Raw genomic sequence first — 26,772 nt, 5'->3', positions numbered from 1 at the left:
CAAAGGGCTCTCAGAGAAGAAGGTATTTCAGCTGGAGTTGTAGACAGGAATAAAACTTAGCCTGCCAGACATTCCAGGCAGAGAAAATAGCACTTGCAAAGGCAGAAAGGTCTGAAACGAACTGGCACATTCAGGAGTCTATAAGTAGTCCAGTGATGGAAAGAAAGATTAGTGATGGGAGAGACTGACAGTGATCAAGATCATGGAGAGATCTGTATGTCATGGGGAGTGTACTTAAGTCATTTTGTCTGATCAGCATCTCTTTCCCCTTCAAGTGATAATAACACCCTGATTCTCTTTGGGGAACCACACTTCCCTACTCTTTGTGATCTTGGTTGGGCTATCTTTCATGGCAACCTCCTAGAGACAGAAAATGACTCAAAATTACCCAGTCTACGATTCTATCTTCCTTGGTTATGATGATTAATTCAAGGCACATGACTCAAGCCAGACCAATAAGAATTTTCCCTAAGATTTGATGTATGAAAATTGGGTTAAAGGGTCTTCTTCCTTTGGAATCTTGAATTGTATGTATCATGCAAGCCTGGAGTTGTAAGCAGCTACCATCTCCTGCTGCCTGCAAGTTGTATGCCAAATGAGACAAACACACCAAGGAAGGTAGAATCCAGGGGCAGAGTGAGAGAGCTCAAGAGAAATGGAAAGATGAAGCCCTAGTGATATCATTTGAGCCCTGTGCCTGAAGCTTCTGTTCAATTCCTGGACATTCTCATTACCTGGGTTCTACTTGAACCACTTTAAATTGAGTTTCCATCACTTCTGGCCAAAAAAGTCCTAATATGAAACCATGTAAAGGACATTGGACTTTATTATCTGGGCAGTGAGGGAGTCTTCGAAAAGACTGGAGCAGTGACTAGATGTGTGTTTTAGAAAGCATATGCTGGCAACAGTGTAGAGAACAAGTAAGAGTAAGGGATTGTCACACAGCCCAGTTATAAAACTAGTATGATAATCTAGATAAGAGAAAGGCCTGAACTAAGGCAATGCTAGTGGGCATGAATGGAAAGAATCAACTTGGAGGAAGATTTAAGAGGTGATCAACTGGGTAAGAGGTATGAGGGGGAGGAAGGATTCAGGGATAATTGTTGACTTTCTTGCTTGGATTTTTAGGTTGATTGGTTTTCTGGTTAACCAAAAGAGGAAATACATATTGGGGGTGGGAGGAAGTAAGTTCATTCAGGGAAATTTCTTTTTTTTAATTAATTGATTTATTTATTTTTGCGTGTTGGGTCTTCGTTTCTGTGCGAGGGCTTTCTCTAGTTGTGGCAAGCGGGGTCCACTCTTCATCGCGGTGCATGGGCCTCTCACTATCGCGGCCTCTCTTGTTGCGGAGCACAGGCTCCAGACGCGCAGGCTCAGTAGTTGTGGCTCATGGGCCTAGTTGCTCTGCGGCATGTGGGATCTTCCCAGACCAGGGCTTGAACCCATGTCCCCTGCATTAGCAGGCAGATTCTCAACCACTGCGCCACCAGGGAAACCCGAGGGAGCTTTTAAATTTAAGATTTTGCGGCACATTTATATGGCGATGTCCAGTGGCAGTTATATAGTTCTAATGCTTCTGAGTAAGATCTGGGCAGGAGATCCAGATCTGAATGTCATCACTGTACAGATAATACCAGACCCTTTTGATGTGGAAGAGATTGCTCGGGGAAACGATAAGGAGTAAGAAGAGAAGAAGACCAAGGACTAAACTTTGGAGAATGACAACATTTAAGAGGTAGGCTTGTAATGGGAACTGGAAAGGAGATGTTGGAGAGATGGAAGAGGAATTATGAAAGAGTGGTATCCCAGATATCAAGCCAGAGTCAATGATGTAAAGTACCTTGGGTTAGGTCAATTAGGTAAAGACTATACAGTGTCCTTTTTCTGACTATTTGGAGTTCTCCTATGACTGGAGCCTGAGCAGTTTCAAGGGAGCATAGGAGCTGGGAAGACAAAACTTTGTAAGCAGAGTAAATAAGAGGGAGTGTGTCCATTCAATTGAACCTTTTTAGTATTCTCAGATACAATACTGGTTATATGTAGAATTTTGTTGCATGTTATACTATATGGAGGGCATAGCAATCAGGAGTTTACAGAAAACATCTAGTCTTTTATTGTGAGCTCTATACTTCTAATATGGGCAATATCTGGGGTACAGGGATATGTCATAGATGATCTCAGAAACCCAAAAGACACGTCTTCCAGAATCATCCAGTTACTATATTTGTGTCTGTCTAGACTGACACCTCAGGTACCTCGTGGCTCTCATTCAGGCTAAGTGCTTTAATTCTGATCAAATAATAACAGTTTACAAGTCAAAGAGATTGTTTAGAATTATGATTTGCTGTCTTTGGCTCAATCTAAGTTTGCTTGGGCTGACTTTGCTTGAATTAGATTAGGGCTTATAGTTATGTATCTTAATACCCTTCTTAGAGATCTTGTGTGTGTAAATCACACAACCACAGAATTAGACATGATGATGATGGCTAAAAAGATATATGTGTATATATATATATATATGTATATGTATATATCTTTCTAGTCATGTCTAATTATCAATGACAATATATCCATGACAATATTTTTAGGACACTTTAAGTAAGTCTAGCTCTAACATAAAATGAATGGAAAGTGAAGAGAAAGGAAAATGAGAGGTAAAAATGAGAGAAGGTAAAAGATAAAAGTATAGAAGAGACAAAAAGGGAGAGAAGAAAAGGACAATAACAGATAAAAAGGCAATTTTTGCCATCAGAGTACCTTCTTAGGGTCTCATGTGAAAAAGCACCTGAAGCCAAGGCCTTCACAACAGCAGAAAACTTGGCTATAATATGTCCTGATTGCACAGCTGCCATTCTCTCTGGACTTTTCTAGCAAAGGGAATATACAGAAGGAAAGAAATGACCTCGTTGCCCTTTAAAACCATCTAGGGAACTCATGTCAAGGGGACCTGAACTCCCTACTACCCTGGGTTCAAATATCACCACAGCAGTGAGAACAGATGAAGGGATGAAGCCCCTGACCTTTCTACCAATGATTCATTGATCTAGTCAGCTGTAGGATACATATTTATTAAACTTCTGCTTTAGCCCAAGTACTGCACAAGGTCCCATGGATAAAGAAGGCTTAAACTCCATCCTCTAGAAGCTCAAGAACTATCTTTATATTTCACTTATTTGAGCAGAGTCTGTAAACTGGAGTCTACCTCCTTGACTTAATTCACTCCATGAATCTTAGACAAGTCCTTTGCCCACTCTGTACCTCAGTTTACTTATCTGTAGAATGGAGATAATGCTAGTGACTACCTTAGGGACCTTTCATGAAGATTAAATGAACTAGAATGGGTAAAGCACCAAGACCAGATTACTAGCACATAGTAGTTGCTCAATTAGTTCCTATTGTTTTTATCATTATCATTATTAATATTGTCATCAAAAGGAAAGGGACTTTTTCTTGGAATTTTTTGCCTGGGACCTGATTATTTTCTCTTGTCCAGCTGAATGAAACTGCTTGCAGGTCCTATGATAGAAAGCCCCATACTAAGCTACAGATTCTCAAAAAATCCTCAGCCTGGCCAGGCTCTTGTGGGTGTAACTTTCAGTATCTTGACCTTTGTGCTCCTTGTGGGTGATCAGGAAAATGAGAGAGGATTTATAGCATTTTCTCCCTCCTTTTGTTGCTTATGGTTTTATTGTTTGCTAAAGGGAAATATTTTGCCACATGCCCACACCTTCAGCTTTATCACATTATCCGAGACAAATGATGGCAACAGCTCTTACTTCTCCAGATGTGAGCTTCTTGGGTGGCTGTCCGCATGTTTCTGGTCCTTGGAGCCAGAGAAAGTTTCATTTTCAGAAATAGCACTATGATGCACCAACAACACTAACCTCACTTCCTGTCTTGAGTGGACCCAGAGCCTTCCAGTAAGTTCACAAGTGTGTTGTAGACTGTGAAAGAATAGAAAACATGCTCCATTCTTTTGCAAGTTTCACCAAGATCCGTGTGAATGAAACATACTGACCTCATGCTTTCATGAAAAGTATTATAGATCCCAGAGCTGCCAAAGGCAAAGGACGGAATGGGCCAGCCAAGGGGCTAAGCAGGGACATGCTGACAGCATGTTTTGATATCCAGCCTGTCTCTGGCTGAGAACTTTGAAGACCATTTATGCTCATTCCTCTGAGCGGGGACTTATTTGCCTTAGCAGTCTCATGAAACAAACTTCAATAGGATATGCGTAAGCAAGTTGTGATATGTATGCATAGCTAGCAGGACATTCTCTGGAGTCCTACCCATCATGACCGTCATCCTGGTTATCTTTGCATCTTCCCTCAGTTTTGAGCCTCCACTACTCCACCCATTCTAGTTGTCTGATGCTACAGGCCACCACAGAGTCAGTCAAGCAAGCATCTATCTCTAGGGCCCAGTGACAGGCCAAGCACTAAGTACCTTCTGTTGTGCACATAAAAGAATTCTGTGACTTAGTTTCTTTCTGTGCAGTTTGAAAGACAAAGTGAGCACATCCAAAGGGATTAAAAAGCCAAAAAATATCTAAATAATAATGCAGACCTCTAAGATGGGAGTCCCAAAGCAAGGGAGTTCAAGGTTAACTATAGTTATGTGATGGGAAGGACATAAGGAAGAGGAATTCAGCTGAGTCTTGGAGGATCAGCACGTTTAGAGAAGGAAGGCAGAGATGACAAGAGATGTGTGTTCCAAACAGTGGGCGCTAAAAACACAAAGGCCAAAGTGTGCAGAGTGGGTGTGGGGGACTGGGGCAGGGGAGCAAGGGAGGGGTGAGACCAAATGACAGGAGCAGAAAGTTTTAGGAAGTCAAGTTGCCCTCCTTGGATTCTAGCCATCCTTCCTTATGCACTGGAGTTCACTTGTGAATCTCAGGACCTCTTCTGAAAGCGGCAACTGAGAAAACTGAGGGTACTGTTCGTGGAGCTGCATACAGTAAGAGGGGAACCAGAGCGAGCTAGATACTGCATTTTCCTTCTTGTTGTTAGGGGCGTTGTATGGGAAAGTGGAGCTCCCATCTTCCCATATTCCTCTCTCTCACCCCCTCCCCACACCAGCACCACCATGCATCATCAAGAAGAGCTGTTCACATCAAAGCAGGCGTGGGCAAACCTAGCATGGTGTAAACCAGGAACAAAGGCTCAGACTCTCAGACACCCTTGTGTGTTAAGTGCACAGCCTCTTTCACACTGGCCTTGGGCCCCAAAAGGAGGCTGCTTTCTAGGGAAGCTTTCACCAATTGCTTTTCTGCTTCAAGATAGTAAAACCAGCATTCACCCCTTTGGGCTTTAATTTTAGTTCTCTTCCAATGCTTCCCTGGTGAAAGAGGTAAGGGAGAGAATTCTCTTTCTCCATATTCCCTCTTCTCAGGAAAAAGCACACAGGCCTTTTTTCCCTCACCAATCAGAATACAAGTTCACACCTGCTTCTGATTCCTAATATAAGTCAGTAGTTGGGTATATATGTATATTCCCTGGCTGGACTGTAATCTCTCTGTGGACAAGACATGGTGCCACACGAGCCCCATTCATCTTTTCACCCCAGTGCTTAACAGCAATGGCTGATGCCTATGGAGTGTTCAACAACTGGAAAAGAAGAAAAGACCCCCAAAGAGTTTTTCGACATTGTCCTGAAATTTTTTCTAGGACAAAGCAGCTCATGAATGAGTGAATCCATGCATGCCTGCTTACTCCGCCCAGCACAGTGCCATTAAACTCTTTAAGTTTAGGTTAATGCTTCCTTCAAATTGAAAAAGATTGAATGGCCCCATTAAGTCATCAGGTCTTTTCCAAAGGAGCAGCTAGCCATAAGCAAGGTCTTATGATCGCACAGGATAATTCTGCCAGAGAGGAGAGTGGAGCTTAGGATACAGAGTTTCAGGTATTTATTGGGAAAGTAGAAGATGGTGATGCTACCCAAGGAAAGGGTTTATATGTCTCTTGCGATAGAGTGAAGGGCCCAGGTTCTAGGAAAGTGTGCTAAGGAGAGAGATGAAAGGGTGCAGAAGATCACATTACTGCTTCTTCATGACCTGTAATTCATCAAGTTGCACAACTGTGCCATGTTCAAGAGAGAGACCCTGTTCTTATTCCTGGAAAACCATGCCTTCCCTCTAAATAAAGAATTTAGCAATTTTTCCGGAAGTTCTTGTGTACACCAGGCTGAAGCCTCTCCCTGCGCTCCAAAAAAAAAAAGCAAACCCACTTTCTACGAGAGAACCATGAGCACTCTAAAACCAGATGGGGAGCCAGAGAAGCAAAAGAACAAGGCACTACATGGGTTTATTAAGAAAATATGTGTCACAAATAAGTTGCCAAGAAACTGCAGTATTGTCTTAAAGGGAAATTCCCCAAAGTCCCTAAAATGTAGCCAGAATAAAGCTGATAGATTGGTGGCCTTTTCTAGAGGCCTACTGCATAAATGTTGAGAAAACATCCTGCGGTGCTTGCACGACTTTCTCCTACAGGGCCATTCCCTTCTTTTTCTTCCTTCCTTCCTTCCTTTCATCCTCCTTCCTCCCTCCCTTGCTTCATTTTCTTCCTTCCTTTCTTTCTTTCCTTCCTTCCTTCCTTTGTTTCAGAAACCTAGACTTTTATTTCTTGAAATTTTCCCAAGTATCATTCCTGCTGTGTTTTCTAAATTAAAGTGCTGGCTCTTATCTCATAAAGGGCCCCTCTTATAGGAGGCCCACTAAATATTGTCTGTACACTAAATAAAGGATGTATCACAAATACATCTAAAGAAGCCATGGTAAATAGTATATAATTAACTCATTTAAAAGACACCTTTTGTCATTTTTATGATCAACAGATATTAAAGGTATCTATTTTTAAATTAATTTTTATTGAGGTATAATGGACATATAACATTATATTAGTTTCAGGTATATAAAATAATGATTTGGTATCTGTATATATTGAAAAATGATCACCACAATAAGTCTAGTTAACATCCATCACCATACATAGTTACAATTTTTTTCTTGTGATGAGAATTTTTAAGATCTACTCCCCTAGCAACTTTCAAATATGCCTTATTTTTCTTTATCTTTGGACCTCAGTCTTTTTATCACCAACTGAGGGGCTAGCTAAAAATAATTTATCTTGTCTAAACTTGCCCCAGTGTTTAAGAGGATACAGCATCCAGTGGCAGCATATTTAGGTCAACTGGCAATTCTGCCAAGAAAAGAGCAGAGAGGTGGAATGGTGTAGTCACGATGGCAAAATAAATTCCCAAAGTTGGAGAACACAGATGTCTTCTTTGGCTGTCACACCACAGCAGAGCCCTGAGTCTCATCCTCTTTAATATCCACATCTTCCACTACACACACACACACACACACACACACACACACAGTGCACTCATACACCCTCATCTCTACTTCCTTCTTAGAGCCTTCCCTGGTTACCCAGCTCTCAGTCACCTCTCCTTTCTGTAAACACCTATAGATAACAATTCCCACTTTGCATTTTATTATCTGGGTCTTCTAGAGTGTCATGTAGTACTTTCTATCTCTAACCACACTGCAAAGTCCTCGAGGATCAGGGATTGTGCTTATATAATACTTCTCTTGGGATTTTTACCTGGTCCTTGTATTGTGTTGAACTTGTCCTAAGCACTTGAAAGTAATGATTGGTGGATTGTTTTAGATGCAGTCTCTCATTCTGCAGGTCTGTTTCACATCCTCATCTTAAGTGAAAATTTCTCAAACATAATGTTTTCTGGATTCCCTAAGAGAAAAGAACTAGTAGAATTTATTACCACTTTGCCTAATGCAGCCAAAGAAAAAGTGACAAAACAAACTATACACAGGGGAGTTATGGGGAGGTTTCTCATCTGGTTTTATTTCCCTCACTAGAATATATCTTCTGTGTCATGGAATGACTGTGTCATTGAGACCCAAAAGGCTAAGAAGTTGTCCTAGAACTTCAGAAAAAAAAAAGAAAATAGAAAACAGATGTTCTTCCTCAAAAACTCTGGTGTTAACACCATAAGGGGAAGCCTCAGAGTCAGAAATCATGTAGGAATGGGCTTCCCTGGTGGCGCAGTGGTAAAGAATCCACCTGCCAATGCAGAGGACACAGGTTTGAGCCCTAGTCTGGGAAGATCCCACATGCCATGGAGCAACTAAGCCCATGTGCCACAACTACTGAGCCTGCACTCTAGAGCCCATGAGCCACAACTACTGAGCCTGCATGCCACAACTACTGAAGCCCACGCACCAAGAGCCCATGCTCCGCAACAACGGAAGCTACCACCATGAGAAGCCCAGACATGGCAACAAGAGTAGCCCCCACTGACCACAACTAGAGAAAACCCGTACGCAGCAACAAAGACCCAATGCAGCCAAAAATAAAATAAGTAAAATAAATAGATTTATTAAAATTTATTTAAAAAAAGAAATCATGGGGGAACTCCATTTCCATGCTTCTCAATGACAGGTTTCCAAAAGATATTTCTGCCTCTTTGATGTCACTTGTAGCACCTTCTGATTGCAAGCTCCTTCAGGCCAAGCCCAGTTCCCATTCTTTTTCAGTTTCTCCCAGAGGTTGGTTATGTGGTACTCAAAATACTTGATTAAATGAAACCTTCATTTGTGATTTTTATTTCAATTACCAGGCATCATAATGGTTACCCTCAGTCTAGGCAATAACTCTCTTCCCACTAACATGGTATCATGAAAGAATTCCATGCCTTAACCAAGGCTTATGATCTGCATTGATGAGTGAGCTAATACAGCAGAATGATGGAGTGTTCAGCCTCAAAGTCAACTACCTGAGCTTGCAGCCTGCCTTTGCTACTTATTTCTTCTGTGAACTTGAGCAAGTATCTTATTGTTTCCACATCTCAGTTTCTTTATTTGGCATGGATTTGTTAGGAAGATTAAATGAGATGATCCACATAAGTACATAAAAGAGCTACTGGTACACTCAGTGTTCAGTAGATATTAGTTATTATTAGTTATTCTTCTTGTCTAGCTCCAGAGGGTATGTCGGTCACCTGGACTTCCGGACACATTCTCTCTGTACCCTGAATTTGGAGCCTCCACCCTGAAACAGAGACTCTTACCCCACCTCAGGAAAGTCAACATGGCTGTTTCATCCATGGCCACATGTGGATGGATGCTGAACATCCTGTGTGCCATGCAGGAAGCAGTGCATGAGGGCCACGGCTGCTGACTTGCCCGAGTTCAAATGAGCCCAGACACACTCCATGACGACATGACAGTGGCTTGCATTTGTTTCCTCTTTCTTTGCTGCTTCCTTTTCAGTAAAACACTAGTACAAACCAGACCACTGTATAACAAGGAAATTTCTAGGGCTTCATATAGTTGATTATTTTTTATATGTACATGTATCTATTCTTTTTCAAGTTCTTTTTGCATTTAGGTTATTAAAGAATATTCGTTCCTTAAATGTTATGTGATCAGATCAAAGTTCAATACCAATACTTGGATAGTATTTTGCAATGCGTTGTGATCAATGTAACCCATGAAAACAGCTTCATGATGAACTTCTTGAAGTGAGTATCAAGAAATTGTTATCCTATTTCTGTTTCTAATTCTGAGACTGCACTGGCTGGAGAACGTTAGGCAAATTACTTCCTTCTTGGATTTAGGCTTTCCCCATAATAATCTCTGAAAAATAGTATTCATTGCTACTCTACTGTCAGAGAAGATCTAAAAGCACTACAAGAGTTGCCCCCAAACAGTAGGTGAATGCAAGGAAATAAAAACCCTTTCCTATTTGGTAACTTCTCAAAACCGTCTCTCTGTGTTTCCATGATAAACTAATTAATAAAGAACTTGGATGACTTTCTGGAATCAAAAACAAAATTCAGAAAGATGATCCTATTGTACAAGGAATGACATTGTTTAACAGGGATTTACTTTCAGGGTAGGATAACTTTAGGTAGGAATTATTTTGTTAAAATTTTTCTGTGACCAGAATTAAGAATACAGAGTGCAAATCTCAAATTATCCTGAGAACCCTCCACAAGGATGTCAGTGATTTCATAACTGTCAATCAAATCTTCTTGAATCTTTGGCTAATCAAAATAACACAAATTTGTCCAATCTCAGAACTCCCTGAGAATTCCAATACAAATATTTTTTATTGAAATATACTTTACATATAACATTGCAATTTGATACATTTATATACTGTAATATGATTAGCATTGTAGCAACAGTTAACACCTCTATCATGTTACATATTTATCCTTTCTTTTTGGTGATTGGAATAATTAAGTTCTAGTCTCTTAGTCAGTTTCATGATTATAATACAATATTGTCTATATTCACTATACTGTGCATTAGACATCTAAGGCTTATTCACTACTTGTTGCAGGTTTGTACCCTTAAACAAATCTGTCCTAATATAAATACTTCTGAAGGCATTCTTCACCACAGATGATAGACTGCCTTGTTAATAAGGGAACAGTAATAATAGCAAGTGACATCCTAGCATATCTCTTTGTAATTTATAAATAAGTTATTTTATATACCCTACCTCATTTAATCCTCACAATATTGTGAAATAGTTATAGGAGACATAACTATCTCAATTTTTATACATGTGAGGAGAAAAAGAAGAAGAGGAATCAGCAGAGATGATGGAGAATATCCACTCATCCATTTATTCATCTATTCATTCAACAACTACTAGTGAATAATCACATGTGCCAAGCACTGGGAGTATATAGCAATAGACCAAATCTTTACAAATCCTATAGCTTAATGGAAGTGACTGACAGTTGAGATAATAACAATAAAATAATATAAATGTTGTGACATGGATCTTTGAGATTAAAGAGCAGAGAGCCCTACTTGAAAGTTTGGAGAAGGCCTCCTTAAGGAACTTACGTTTTAGCTGATGTATAAGGGATGAGTAAGGAGTTAGCTAGATGAAGGGGAAGTGGGTTGAGTACTCCTGTGGGATAGAACATCATGTCCCAAGGAACAGAGTCGAGCAAAGACAAATAGAACTTATCAAGAAACCAAAAAAAAAAAAAAAAAAAAGATTTGGCATGATGAGTATAAAATGCAAGATGGAAAAGAGATGAGGCTAGAGAGTTAGACAAAGAACCAATCTCATATCGGACCTTGTAATTTATTTTAAGAGAAATGACAAGACAAAAACGAGGGCAGCATGGAAAATCTAGGATAGTAAGATATTTTGAAGGTCACAGTCTTAAGTCAATCACACTAATCCTATAAAGGAGCTAAAGAATAAGAGAACTGACAGTAGGTCATTTGAGACATCATGGATGACATTAACTTGCAGTTTGATGTTAGAGGTGTAACACAAGCTCCATGTATGATTGAAATACAAGGAAATAGAGGCGAAGTACATGTAGACTATGGTTTGAAAAAGTTCAGTTCCTCTATTGCTAGCCTTGGTAGCAGGGTCAAAGGAAGTTTTTTCAAGGTAGAAATTTTTAAATATCTTTGAAGGCAGAGGGGAAAGGTTGGGTAAAGAGGGAGGACTTAAAGATGTCATGAACTCATTGCAGATTAAGGAAGTAGTAATATAAAGCATGGTGACTATACTTAATAATATTGTATTGCACATTTGAAAGTTTCTTAGAGAGTGGATCTTTTTTTTCCCGTATCTTTTTTTTTTGTTTAAAATCTTTATTAGAGTATAATAGCTTTAGAATGTTGTTAGTTTCTGCTGTACAACGAAGTGAATCAGCTATACGTATATCGCCATATCCCCTCGCTCTTGCGTCTACCTCCTACCCTCCATATCCCACCCCTCTAGGTGGTCACAAAGCACCGATCTGATTTCCCTGTGCTAGGTGGCTGCTTCCCTCTACCCACCTATTTTACATTTTGTAGTGTATATATGTCAAAGCCATTCTCTCACTTCGTCCCATCTTACCCTTCCCCCTCCCTGCGTCCTCAGGCCATTCTCTACATCTGCATCTTTTTTTTTCTTTGCGATACGCGGGCCTCTTAACCGCTGTGGCCTCTCCCGACACGGAGCACAGGTTCCAGACGCGCAGGCCCAGCGGCCATGGCCCATGGGCCCAGCCGCTCAGCGGCACGGGGGATCCTCCCGGACCGGGGCACGAACCCGCGTCCCCTGCATCGGCAGGCGGACTCCCAACCACTGCGCCACCAGGGAAGTCCCTACATCTGCATCTTTATTCCTGTCCTACCTCTAGGTTCTTCAGAATCTTTTTTTTTTTTTTTTTTAAGATTCCATATGTATTTGTGGAATGCATACGGCATTTGTTTTTCTCTATCTGACTTACTTCACTCTGTATCACAGACTCTAGGTCCATCCACCTCACTACAAATAACTCAATTTCATTTCTTTTTATGGCTGAGTAATATTCAATTGGCACATTGTATATATGTACCACATCTTCTTTATCCATTCGTCTGTTATGGACACTTACATTGCTTCCATGTCCTGGATATTGTAAATAGTGCTGCAATGAACATTGTGGTACATGACTTTTTTTTTTTAACAACTTTATTGGAGTAAAATGGCTTCACAATGGTTTGTTAGTTTCTGCTTTATAACAAAGTGATCAGCTATACTACATATATACCCATATCTCCTCCCTCTTACGTCTCCCTCCCACCCTCCCTATTCCCATGCCTCTAGGTGGTCACAAAGCACTGAGCTGATCTCCCTGTGCTATGTGGCTGCTTCCCACTAGCTGTCTATTTTACATTTGGTAGTATGTGTAAGTCCATACCACTACATGACTCTTTTTGAATTATGGTTTTCTCAGGGTATATGCCAAGTAGTGGGATTGCTGGGTCATATGGTAGTTCTATTTTTAGTTTTTTAAGGAACCTACATACTGTTCTCCATAGTGGCTGTATCAATTTACATTCCAACCAACAGTGCAAGAGGGTTCCCTTTTCTCCACACCCTCTCCAGATTTATTGCTTGTAGATTTTTTGATGATGACCATTCTGACTGGTGTGAGGTGATACCTCATTGTAGTTTTGATTTGCATTTCTCTAGTGATTAGTGATGTTGAGCATTCTTTCATGTGTTTGTTGGCAATCTGTGTATCTTCTTTGGAAAAATGTCGATTTAGGTCTTCTGCCCATTTTTGGATTGGGTTTTTTGTTTTTATGATATTGAGCTACATGGGCTGCTTGTATATTTTGGAGATAAATCCTTTGTCAGTTACTTCATTTGCAAATATTTTCTCCCATTCTGAGGGCTGTCTTTTCATCTTCTTTATGGTTAACTTTGCTGTGCAAAAGCTTTTAAGTTTCATTACGTCCCATTTGTTTATTTTTGTTTTATCTCCATGTCTCTAGGAGGTGGATCAAAAGGGATATTGCTATGATTTATGTCATAGAGTGTTCTGCCTCTGTTTTCCTGTAAGAGTTTTATAGTGTCTGGCCTTGCATTTAGGTATTTAATCCATTTTGAGTTTACTTGTGTGTATGGTGTTAGGGAGTGTTCTAATTTCATTCTTTTACATGTAGCTGTCCAGTTTTCCCAGCATCATTTATTGAAGAGGTTGTCTTTTCTCCGTCATATATTCTTGCCTCCTTTGTGAAAGATAAGGTGACCATATGTGCATGGGTTTATCTCTGGACTTTCTATCCTGTTCCATTGATCTATATTTCTGTTTTTCTGCCAGTACCATACTATCTTGATTACTGTAGTTTTGTAGTATAGTCTGAAGTCAGGGAGCCTGATTCCTCCAGCTCCATTTTTCTTTCTCAAGATTGCTTTGGCTATTCAGGGTCTTTTGTGTTTCCATACAAATTGCGACATTTTTATTCTAGCTCTGTGAAAAATGCCATTGGTAGTTTGATAGGGATTGCATTGAATCTGTAGATTGCTTTGGGTAGTATAGTCATTTTCACAATGTTGATTCTTCCAATCCAAGAACATAGTATATCTCTCCATCTGTTGGTATCATCTTTAATTTCCTTCATCAGTGTCTTACAGTTTTCTGCATACAGGTCTTTTGTTGCCTTAGGTAGGTTTATTCCTAGGTATTTTATTCTTTTTGTTGCAGTGGTAAATGGGAGTGTTTCCTTAATTTCTCTTTCATATTTTTTCATCATTAGTGTATAGGAATGCAAGAAATTTCTGTGCATTAATTTTGTATCCTGCTACTTTACAAAATTCATTGCTTAGCTCTAATAGTTTTCTGGTAGCATCTTTAAGATTCTCTGTGTATAGTATCATGTCATCTGCAAACAATGATGGTTTTACGTCTTCTTTTCTGATTTGGATTCCTTTTATTTCTTTTTCTTCTCTGATTGCTCTGGCTAAAACTTCCAAAACTATGTTTAATAATAGTGGTGAGTGTGGACAACCTTGTCTTGTTCCTGATCTTAGTGGAAATGGTTTCAGTTTTTCACCATTGAGAATGATGTTGGCTGTGGGTTTGTCATATATGGCCTTTGTTATGTTGAGGTAAGTTCCCTCTATGCCTACTTTCTGGAGGGTTTTTATCATAAATGGGTGTTGAATTTTGTCGAAAGCTTTTTCTGCACCTATTGAGATGATCATATGGTTTTTATCCTTCAATTTGTTAATATGGTATATCACATCAATTGATTGGCGTATATTGAAGAATCCTTGCATTCCTTGGATAAACCCCACTTGATCATGGTGTATGATCCTTTTAATGTGCTGTTGGATTCTGTTTGCTAGTCTTTTGTTGAGGATTTTTGCTTCTATGTTCATCAGTGATATTGGCCTGTAGTTTTCTTTTTTTGTGACACCTTTGTCTGGTTTTGGTATCAGGGTGATGGTGGCCTTGAAGAATGAGTTTGGGAGTGTTCCTGCCTGTGCTATATTTTGGAAGAGTTTAACACTATAGGTGTTAGCTCCTCTCTAAATGTTTGCTAGAATTCGCCTGTGAAGCCATCTGGTCCTGGGCTTTTCTTTGTTGGAAGATTTTTAATCACACTTTCAAATTCAGTGCTTGTGATTGATCTGTTTATGTTTTCTATTTCTTCCTGGTTTAGTCTCGGGAGGTTGTGCTTTTCTAAGAATTTGTCCATTTCTTCCAGGTTGTCCATTTTATTGGCATATAGTTGCTTGTAGTAATCTCTCATGATCCTTTGTATTTCTGGAGTGTCAGTTGTTACTTTTCCTTTTTCATTTCTAATTCTGTTGATTTGAGTCTTCTCCCTTTTTTTCTTGATGAGTCTGGTTAATGGTTTATCAATTTTGTTTATCTTGTCAAAGAACCAGCTTTTAGTTTTATTGATCTTTGCTGTGCCTGCAGGTGACCCCGTGGTAAAGGAATAAATAAATGCTTGCTGGTGTCCGGGAGTAGTCTGCTGGTTTTTGGATAGTTGTTACCACTGGTCCTCTACAGTTTGGGAAATTCTGACTTGTATTCAAGCTCATTGACTCTTTCCTCAGCTGTGACCAGCCTATGGTTGAGCTCATCCAAGGTGTTTACAACTGCCCATTTCCCTCTGAGCACTGCTTTCACTGTACCCAGTAAATTCTGCCGTGTTGCTCACAGGGTCTTGGTGCTCTGGCCAGGTGTCAGGCTTGTTAAATGATTTTGAAGAAATACTTTTGTAAAATTTTTATTGAAATATAGTTGATTTTGGTGAACTATATGGTGATTATATGCAGATGACATGATACTGTATACAGAAAACCCTAAAGACTCCTCACAAAAACTACTAGTACTGATAAATGAATTCAGCAAGGTAGCAGGATACAAGATTAACATACAGAAATCTGTTACATTTCTTTACACTAGCAATAAAAATATCAGAAAGGGAAAGTAAAAACACAATTTCTTTTAAAATCACATTAAAAAATATCTAGGAATAATTCTGACCAAGGAGGTGAAAGAATTATATGCTGGGAACTATAAAACATGAAAAAAGGAAACTGAAGATGATTCAAAGAAATGTAAAGATATCCCATGCTCTTGGATTGGAAGAATTAATATTGTTAAAATGGCCATACTACCCAAAGCAATCTACAGATTTAATGCAATCTCTGTCAAATTACCCATGACATTTTTCAGAGAACTAGAAGAAATATTCCTAAAATTTATACAGAACCATAAAATTTATGGAATTAATAAATTTTAGGGAACTGTAAAAGAATTGCCAAAGTAATCCTGAGGAAAAAGAACAAAGCTGGAAGCATAACCCTCCCAGACTTCAGACAATACTACAAACCTACAGTAGTCAAAATAGTGTGGTATTGGCACAAAAACAGACATATGGATCAATGGAACAGAATAGACAGCCTAGGAATAAATCCACACACCTACAGTCAATTAATCTTCATTAAAGAAGGCAAGAATATACAATGGAGAAAAGACAATCTCTTCAATTGGTATTGGGAAAACTGGACAGCCACATGTAAATCAATGAAATTACAACACTCCCTCACACCATACACAAAAATAAACTCAAACTGGCTTAAAGACGTAAATAAAAGACACAACACCATAAAACCCCTAGAAGAGAACACAGGCAAAACATTCTCTGACATAAATCATACCAATGTTTTCTTAGGGCAGTCTCCCAAGGCAATAGAAATAAAAGCAAAAATAAACAAATGGGACCTAATCAAACTTATAAGCTTTTTCACAGCAAAGGAAACCATAAACAAAATGAAAAGACAACCTACAGACTGGGAGAAAACATTTGCAAATTATGTGACCAACAAGGGCTTAATTTCAAAAATACACAAACAGCTTATACAACTTAATAACAAACAAACCCAAACAACCCAATCAAAAAACGGGCAGAAGACTTAAATAGACATTTCTTCAAAAAGACATAGAGATGGCCAACTGGCACATGAAAACATGCTTAACATCACTAATTATTAGAGAAATGCAAATCAAAACTACAATGAGGTACAACCTCACACGGGTCAGAATGGCATCATTCTTCCAATCCAAGAGCATGGGATATCTTTACATTTCTTTGAATCATCTTCAGTTTCCTTTTTTCATGTTTTATAGTTCCCAGCATATAATTCTTTCACCTCCTTGGTCAGAATTATTCCTAGATATTTTTTAATGTGATTTTACAAGAAATTGTGTTTTTACTTTCCCTTTCTGATATTTTTATTGTTAGTGTAAAGAAATGCAACAGATTTCTGTATGTTAATCTTGTATCCTGCTACCTTGCTGAATTCGTTTATCAGTACTAGTAGTTTTTGTGAGGAGTCTTTAGGGTTTTCTGTATACAGTATCATGTCATCTGCATATAATCACCATTTTACCTCTTCCCTTCCAATTTGGATGACTTTTATTTCTTTTTCTTGCCTGATTGCTAGCTAGGACTACCAATGCTATGCTGAATAGAAGTGGTGCGAATGGACATCCTTGTCTGATTCCAGGTTTTAGTAGGAAGGCTTGACGAAATATTTTGTTATGTTATTTAAACTACCAAAATTTCAAAGTGCATCTGATTATTTTAGTGAAAATAATTCTATCCATTTGTTGCTAAAATGGAGTATCTAAAATACTGAGATGGTTGTTTCAGTCATAACTAAAATTATTGTTCTTATAACCATGTCTTCTTCTTCAAGATCCATGTTTTCTTACTATTGCTTTTCTGTCTGAGCTCCTCTCCTCTCTGTTGCTTCTGCCACTATAGATCACGCCTCACTGGGGCTATCTCATTAGCCTTTTAGGTGGTCTTGCCCTGCCCCTCCCACCCACCTTTCACCATGCTACCTGAACTACCTTAGCTACCTTCTCTGAAAAAGGTCCCATCAAGCCATAAATTTCTAAAATAAAAAAACGAAAAGCCCCTAAATAGTAAAGCAGAGATTCCTTGAAATAGCAGTACAGCTGCTTGGGATTTGGTTTCCTTTTTGTTCTGTGTCAGCTCCCGTCTCTTATCTCCACCTATCACCTTCACCAAGCAGGGGACCACACACACTGTCTTCCACACCCTGTGCCTTTTTTGCTCACACTTCACCCTCTGCCTGTAGGCCTGCCTCCTACTCTTTCATCACACATGAATTAAAATTCTTCCCCCTTCTCTCATTTGGCTAGAATGTGTTATCCTTTATTATAGCCCTATGCTTATCACAGCACTTGCTTCATTCATTATTGTATTGGATGATCTAATTGAAAAAAGAACTGGGCTGGGATTCGGACAATCCAGATTTGAATTCCTGAATTACTTCTTAACCTCACTGTGTCTCAGCTTCCCCATTTGTAAATGACAGATTGGGGATTGATTACCTTTGTATGAGGTACCTTTTAGCTCTATAATTCTGTGAATCCATCTATCTCTCTTACTAGATATAGCTTCTTAAATCACAATGTCTTACAAAGTTTCACATTGTCTATAGCACCTAACTGCACTTTGTACCTAGAAAAACCTTGACATATATTTGTGGAATAAATGAATGAATTAGTGAATGAATAATTAGATCTTTATATACGATAAAATCACTATTATGTTTGCAATTTAAATAAAATGTATTTAAATAAAGTGTATTCTCCATTTAACTATGTTTCTAGAGAAGATCTAAGACAAGGCAGCTAGTAAGAATAAGCCACAGAGATTAAAGCTTTTCAATATTCATTATTCCAAGCAGCATTCACATATCAATATGCAAATATATAACGTCTGAAGAAGCTGAATATGTACTTAGTTGCTAGAAGGAACTTACTGAAACTAAAAAATATTTAAGATAGAGAAAGGCTGCCTAACAAAACTAATTATAAACTGATAATAACACAAAAATAATTGGCATCTATTTAACTTTCTATTGCCAGACACTGAGGTGAGTTTTTTGTGTGTGTGCATTTTTTAATCCTTAAATTATACTATGCAGTAGAAATAATTATTATTTCTTTACAGATGAGAACACCTGGACCCAGAGAAGTTACGCAAAGTGCTCAAGCTCACACAAAGTGTAAGTAGCAGAGTGAGGATCTAAATTCAGGTCTATCTAAATCTAAACCCATCTCTGAACCACAGTACTCATTTGCCTCCCCTGTGATGATACAGCCTAGAAAATAACAGATGTTTTTAAAAACATCTTGAAAAGACAACTTAGTTGATGGACGTTACTTTGTTGAAAGGAAACAGATCTACTTACACTAAGTCAAGGAGAAAAAATGGTTTGTTAAAATGATTTACAAGGCCTAGAACAGGAACTGAAATTATATCAGAAACTGAAGCATCTCTGGGCATTGACTGTTTTCAACTTTTTCTTTCCAACAAGTTTCATGGTCTCTCTCTCCCTCCCTCCCTCCCTCCCTCCTGTTCATGGCAGCACCTGCTTTCCCTTTTACATTAGCTCTATTCTTCCTGTCAACAGTTCCATGGCATCATTTAACTTCTCCACTGCTAAATGGTACTTTTTCCTTGTATGTTCTAGATCAAATTCCTACGAAAGGGCATTGGATTTGCCCAGCTCATTTTATTGCACAAGGCTTGCTTCTGCTGGGAAGAGGGTACCCTGACTGACCAACATTAACATGTAGTCTGCTTACCAGATAGATGCCTCTTTCTTTCCCTTTGCCCTGAGATTACCCACCCTCTACCATTCCACAGCTCTTTTTTCTTCACAAACAAGTTTCTACAAAAAGTAGTATAACATATTGTTTCAGGTTCCATTAACTCCTCATCTGGCGCTATTCTTCCCATTTGTTCTTCAGTCCTTGAAATCTGGATTCTTCTCCCATTATGCCATTGAAAATGACCTTGCTGATGACACCAGCAACTACTTACCAGTGGAGTCTAATGAGCAATTATCAATCCTCGTAGTATTTGACTTCTTGCAGCCTCTAACATCACTGACCACACCCTCATTCTCAGTCTTTTAGGCCTGCTTCTCTTCCAGTTGACCTCCTTTGTCTCTGGCTTTTACTCTATAGGATTTCTTTGCTATGCCTGTCTTCAACTGTTGGTGTTCACCGGGTCTCAGTCATTTGCTCCCTCTCCAAACCCTCTCTATAGTTATTTTATCCACATCATTGACTTTACTCTAAAGGCTGTTGACTTTCAAATATTAATCCCATCTCATGTGACTCTTCCTGAGTTCCAGCTATATACTAGTAATGCCCACTGGGATATTCTACAGACATCTCAAATCATACATTTATAAAACTGAACTCATTATCTCATCCATCCCAAACTTTCTCTAGTTCCTCCTTCCATATCCCCTACCATGAAAGCATCACCATCTTCCTCACTTTGTCGAGCAAGGTCCTTCCTTCTTCTTTATCCCTCACCTTAAATTGATCGCTTTACTAGTTAAGACTCTGATTTCAATTAGAAGAAAACTTAAGGTAGCTGAGTGGGGAAAAGTAAAAGGGAATTTGTCATAAAGCTGCAGTGATTCTTACAGAATCAGGGGTAAGAACATAGCTGGGCCTTATGGGTCAAGAGCAGTTCAGTGGAGTTTCTTTCCATTTTTCATTTCTGCTTCTCTCTGCGTACCCCTTTCATTCTTCTGTCTCAGCCAGATTGGGTCTCTCTGCTTCTCAGTCCACTCTATAGGAGGAAGATGGGCTATCACATAGCTGTCAAATTTTTATCTTCTCCAGTCAAGAGATCAGGCCAGGGCAGTTAATTCCAGACAAGTCAACACTGGCTAAGAGAATGGGCTCACATGGTGAAAATGAGGCTGCTGAAACCCACCCCTGTGGTTAAGGAAGTCTGATAAGGAAACCATTATGACTTTGGCAGAAACCCCAGTGGTACCTACCACAATCACTACAGTCTGGTGAGTCTATGTCATAAATTTTTCTCTCAGTCTCATCACCAATGCCATTATCCTTGTTCAGGTTCTCCTTCATCTCTTCCATGGACTAATTTACTCACATTAATTATCATATATACAGTCCTCTGATCATTTGTTTACATACATGTTTCTCAGCTAAATTCTAAACTGCTTGAGGACAGGCATTATATCTTTTCATTTAGTTTCCCCTCTGGTATAATTTCTGAGATATACTTGGCCTCAGGAAATATTTGTTCAATAAGTAAAAGAGGCATTTTGTATCTTAGGCCATTATTCATTTGAATCCCCTACCTAACCACCCTGACTTGGATTCCATGCCTGCCAATAACCTTCTGGTTATAATTTGAATTACCATACAATGCTTCCTTCAGGAAGAGAACGTGCTGACCAATAAACTTCTACCTTAGTTTAAATCTTACTCTCTTATGAGTTTGGTTATGCAGTCCCTGAGAGATGTATAAACTCTAAGACTTTGTTAAAATTCAGTTTCTAGACCTAAAAACCTGGATCCTGGACTTCAGACATGGTAATTTCACCACTCTGAAATAACCACTCTGAAAAGCCTTGTTGAGGAAGCAACTCACCACTTAAGGTGGCATCTGTCAATGTCTGTGCCCAGAAACCACAGTTCATGTTTCCAAAAATATTCGTGTGAAGTAGTTAATAACAAATCAAGGTTCTAGAGATTTATAATGCCTTTGCAGAGGAAAAATGTGTGGATTCTAAAATCTCACATATTACTGAACTCTTTATTGCTCAACAGAAATATGTGGGAAAAAATTCCCATAGAGATATGGCTTCAAGTTCATGAGAGATCAGTTTTCCTGAACGTGTTTGCCACAAAGGATGATACGTAACATAAAAAACATGGTTCTAAGAGCCATTTTTTGAGAAGATACACATGGCTGTTTCTAATAAATATATTTAATAAAGGCCAAAGGCACAAGCTTACCTTAAAATTTGGTGAAAGCATTACTATAGTAAAGCAAGCTAATGTGCTCTAGAATACTGCTTCCTAGGAAAACAAGGATAATGAAATGACTTTCATGATGATGATGGTGGTATGTGGTAGCCAGTTTTTTTTAAAATTTTTTATTGAAGTATAGTTGATGTACAATATTAAAATAAGTTATAGGTATATAGCACAGTGATTCACAATTTTTAAAAGTTATGCTCCATGTATAGTTATTATAAAATATTGGCTATGTTCCCTGTGCTATACAATACATCCTTGTAGATTATTTTATAGATAATAGTTTGTACCTCTTAATCCCCTACCCCTAGATTCTTAGGAAGCTAAGGGGACACACCTGAGGAGGTATGGTGGCATCAGACCCTCTAATTGCTTAATAACAAGACACATCAGCAAGCACTTACTCAACAAGCAATCTGTGTTCGTTGATTATGTGCCAGGCTAGCAATAGAGCTGGGGACACAGCAGTCACAGCCCTTGCTCTCCAGTTAGCATGGTAATCATGGAGGTAATCGCCCATGACTGCCATCTGGGCACCAAGCATCCCTCGGGGCACGGGAGCTACACAAGCCACATAAACCAGGTTCTTTGCATATTGTGGACCAAGCAGAGATGACCAGTCACATGTCATTTTGCTTCTCTTTCTTACTGTGGTAGCCAGTTTTATGGAGCACTTGTTATATACATAAATACTTAGAATTTTCCATGCATTGTTTTACTTAGAGTTTTTAAAAACCTAGAGGAATGGACATTAGACTATTTTGAGAGGTTGTTTGCAACATATGTATCTCATATCTTGCTGGTCATTCTAACCAAGAACCAGCATCCCATCTTTTTTGTTCATTCATTTCAATATTTGTTGCATTCTTTCAATTCCAAGCACTATTTTAGGTGCTGGTGATACAGCACTGAATAAATAAAGTGCTTTTATCTTGGGGCTTACCTTTTCTTGGGGAGGAAAGAGAATAAGATAGATGTTAAATTAACAGGTGAACTTGAGAAGTGGCAGTTTAAAAACTTAGGAATAAATCCAACTCTTTAATAAAAATGAAATCAATGGCAGCCACCATTTTGGTATCACTATGTATCAGAAACCTTTCATATATTAATTGGTATTTTAAACTTATTTTATTTTATTCCTGGATTCAACAAATATTAAGCTCCAACTATGCATCAGACATTGGATAAACAAAACAAACAAGAAACTGAGTCTCAGAGAGGGCAAGTAATTTGTCCAAGACCCAAATAAGTGATAAACAGCAAAACTGGGATTTTGAAAAAGCATGTCTGACTTCAAAAGTAGAAGCAGAGTAACTAGTTATGAAGCTATTGAAATAATCTTGGTCCACAAACAAGAGCCATAGCAGAAAAGAGGTCAGATTCTCTTTGAAGGTAAAGACAATATGATTTCCTTAAATGGGTGAAAACAGAAGTCAAGAACGACTCTATGGCTCAAAGGTTTTTGGCTCATGCAATATGATTGAAATGAGGAGGGCTTCAAGAAAAGCTGGTTTGAGGAAACATTAAAAGATTCACTTTGGGAAAGTTGAATTTAAGATGTCCATTGTACCTCCAATGTGAAATTATTGACTAGACAAGTGAATTTACAAGTCTGAAATAAAGGAGAACAACTTGGGCTAGAGATAAAAATTTGAGAGTTGACAGCATACAGGTAAATAATGTAATATTGATTGTGGCAAGGCTCATATGCCATAGATTGCCAGCATTCAAGTGGCAAAGTTGTCACTAGGTTATGAAAAGTGAAGAGCATGACCGTTTTTCAGACTCAAATAGAAGATAGAAGGCCATTTGCTTTTGTGATGAGAGATGGATTATGGTAAGTCTCATGGACAACACTAACTTTGGTTTTTTGTTCTGCTTTTTTAATTTTATTTATTTGTTTAGAAGCTTTGATTGTCTTTAAATACTTGGAGAAATATTCAGCTGAGATTCAAAGTTGTATGCCATGAAGCAGTGGTTCTTAAACTGTAGTGTACATAAGAATCACCTATGGGTCAGAGCTCATTAAAACTTTGATTCCTAGGCCTCACTCCTAGAAACATTTATTCATTGGAATATGAGTGGGGCCTGGGGATCTTTTTTTTTTTCCCAAGCGTACTGGGTGAATCTGATATAGAGTCCATAGGCCTCAGTTTGAAAAACTCCACTATTGATCACTGAACAAATTGTTTTGTCTTAGTAGTGTAAAGATAGTTGCTTCTTGGTGTATCTGCCCAGCAAGGCTTAAACCAAATAGGATTTTGTCCTGTTCTAGAAATGCAAGACAAGGTAGTTTATTGACTATTTACCCTTTTGCAAGTTAATTTACAAGGTTCTTTTCTTTTCCATAATTACTTTAACAATGTTCCTGAGAACAGGGTGCTTTTTTTAACTTTTATTGGAGTATAGTTGCTTTACAGTGTTGTGTTGGTTTCTGTGGTACAGCAAAGTGAATCAGTTATATGTATACATATATCTACTCTTTTTTAGATTTCCTTCCCATTTAGGTCACCAAAGATCACTGAGTAGGGTTCCCTGTGCTAAACAATAGGTTCTCATTAGTTATCTATTTTATACATAGTAGTGTATATATGTCAATCCTCATCTCCCAATTCGTCCCACATCTCCCTGCCGCCCTTGGTAACCATTAGTTTGGAGAACAGGTTTTGATGGGGAAGAAGGACAGTACTTGAGAACTGTAGGTGATGGGATGGGAGACAGTAAAAAAAAGGAGCCTGAAGGCTGCCCATTGGATTCTGTCATGCAGAGTACACATGATAACGTTAAATTCACACCAACACTCATATCTGTGATTCATTTGTTTGTTCATTCAACAGACAATAAGAACCAAGGTCCAGACACTGTCAGACCCTAGTCTCTGGCCACCAGATTCCTCTCAGAGACTAGCCCATTAGATAAGAGGTTCAACCTGAAAGCAGGTAGGGAAGATGAAGAGGCTCTCTACATCTTCCATTCTAAGAAACTTAAATTCACCAGTACAGCTCAGTCCAACTCAGACTCTGTATTGAGGCCCTGTGTGAAAAATATCTCTGCTCCACCCTCCCCCCACCCTGCCCCACATGATGTCCCTGGACAACACCAAAGCTGGGTGGAAACAATCACCCTGAAGGCTGAAAACAGAGATTCCCACCCTGATTATGCAATTGAAGCAATGAGAAAGTTGGTTTAATCTAATGGGCCCTAAAAAATGAATTTTCATTTTTCTATTGCCCAACGCTTTCTGAGTTCTTTGAGCAGGTCACATAAACCCTGTAGTCTACTTTCCCAAGCAATATAATGAGATTCACCAATACTGCTATGTGTCTTGGAGCGACAGCTCAACCAAATTGTGTGGAACTCCTTAAAGCTGTTAACTGCTGATAGAAATCAGTAGATGATTAAAATAAAATGAATGGAAGAGTCTGCATTTTGCTATCTAGAGCATTCATTGTGGATATGTAGACAGAGTCTGCTTAGAGCCCAGCACTGTGTGTTTAAAAAAAAAATTGAACTAGTTCCCTCATGCTACTTTAATTTTTCTTGACTATCAAGAAATTGAAAAAAATGTTTTATATTCATTTCTAACAATTTTCTTAAGTCTAACTTTTCAGAACAGTGAACCCTCCTGCACTGTTGGTGGGAATGTAAATTGGTGCAGCCACTATGGAGAACAGTATGGAGGTGGAGGTTCCTCAAAAAAACTAAAAATAGAACTACCATACGACCCAGCAATCCCTCTCCTGGGTATATATCCAAAGAAACAAAAACACTAATTGAAAACATACATGCACCCCAGTGTTCATAGCATTATTTACAATAGCAAGGATATGGAAGCGACTCAAGTGTCCATCAACAGATAAGTGGATAAAGATGTAATTTAGATATACAATGGAATATTACTGACATAAAAAAGGATGAAATAATGCCATTTGAAACAATGTAGATAGACCATTATGCTTAGTGAAATGTCAGAGAAAGCCAAATACTGTATGTTGTCACTCACATGTAAAATCTAAAAAATAAAGCAAACATATAACAAAACAGAAACAGACTCACAGATACAGAGAACAAACTATTGGTTACCAGTGGGGAGAGGGAAGGGGGAGGAGCAAGATAGGGGTAGGGGATTAAGAGGTACAAACTACTATGTATAAAATAAATAAGCTACAAGGTACAAACTACTATGTATAAAATAAGCTACAAGGATATATTGTACAGCACAGGGAATATAACCAATATTTTATAATAACTTTAAATGGAGTATAATATATAAAAATTTTGAATCACTATGTTGCATACCTAAAACTAATATAACATTGTAAATCAACTATACCTCAATTTAAAAACTTCTAAAAATGAATTTAAAAAGCAGTGTTTCATATGGGCCAGAATTTCTTTGATGCACCCTCATATTCTCTGGATCAAAAACTCTAGTCTGATAACCCACAGATAAATCAGCTACAGATGACTTACCAACATATACTTTATTATAGGTTTAAAATGTAAACAACTATTTGAAGAAACAAGGAAACAGTATACATTGAAAGCGAAACCTGAAATTACAACACTAGGGAAATTTAAAGGTCATCTGTCGGTAGCTGTCTTTCTGGTTGCAACTGCAGAGACCTCTGCTTACCCTGAGAAATCACTGATGTGTGGGGCTTTTGCTAGGAGTATGACAATTTCACTTTCTCCCTTGTCTGCCCTGATTGTCCCAGGAATGACGCAGAAGCCAAGAGGAGTTATTAAGAAGGAGAGTTTTACAAGCAGTGGTGTACTGGTGAATGGGTTTTCCAAAAAGAAAAGCCCTGATTTGTAGCATTTGCCAGTTCCCATGGTATAAATAGTCCCACCATGGCCAATTTCAAGGATGACTGTATTTAACAACCAGATTGTACAATTTGTGAAAATTTAACAATCACTTCTTATGAACTAGTACTGGTCCACTCCAGCACACTACTGCTTATAACTCAACAACAATCAATATCACCAAGTTTCCATAAATATAAGTCATATAACTTTAATCTCCTGAGAAAATATACATATGCCAGAGGAATCAGGCATCCAAGCCTTTGG

At 38.6% G+C, this 26,772-nt stretch overlaps 1 protein-coding gene across 1 annotated transcript in view; it reads right to left on the bottom strand.

The window, feature by feature from the left end:
- Positions 1–3,783: 3,783 nt before the first annotated feature.
- Positions 3,784–26,772, bottom strand: part of TNFSF18 (TNF superfamily member 18) — a 108,255-nt gene continuing 85,266 nt past the window's right edge. Inside the window, exon 5 of the mRNA XM_049716135.1 lies at positions 3,784–3,944. Within this exon, the coding sequence (XP_049572092.1) occupies positions 3,886–3,944 (59 nt within the window). The 3' untranslated portion in view covers positions 3,784–3,885. The remainder of the gene's footprint in view (positions 3,945–26,772) is intronic.

This window comes from Orcinus orca, chromosome 1 (genome assembly GCF_937001465.1).
Source record: "Orcinus orca chromosome 1, mOrcOrc1.1, whole genome shotgun sequence".
NCBI lineage: Eukaryota > Metazoa > Chordata > Mammalia > Artiodactyla > Delphinidae > Orcinus > Orcinus orca.
Note: the sequence above shows the minus strand (reverse complement) of the source record. Positions and strands in the feature narration are given on the sequence as shown.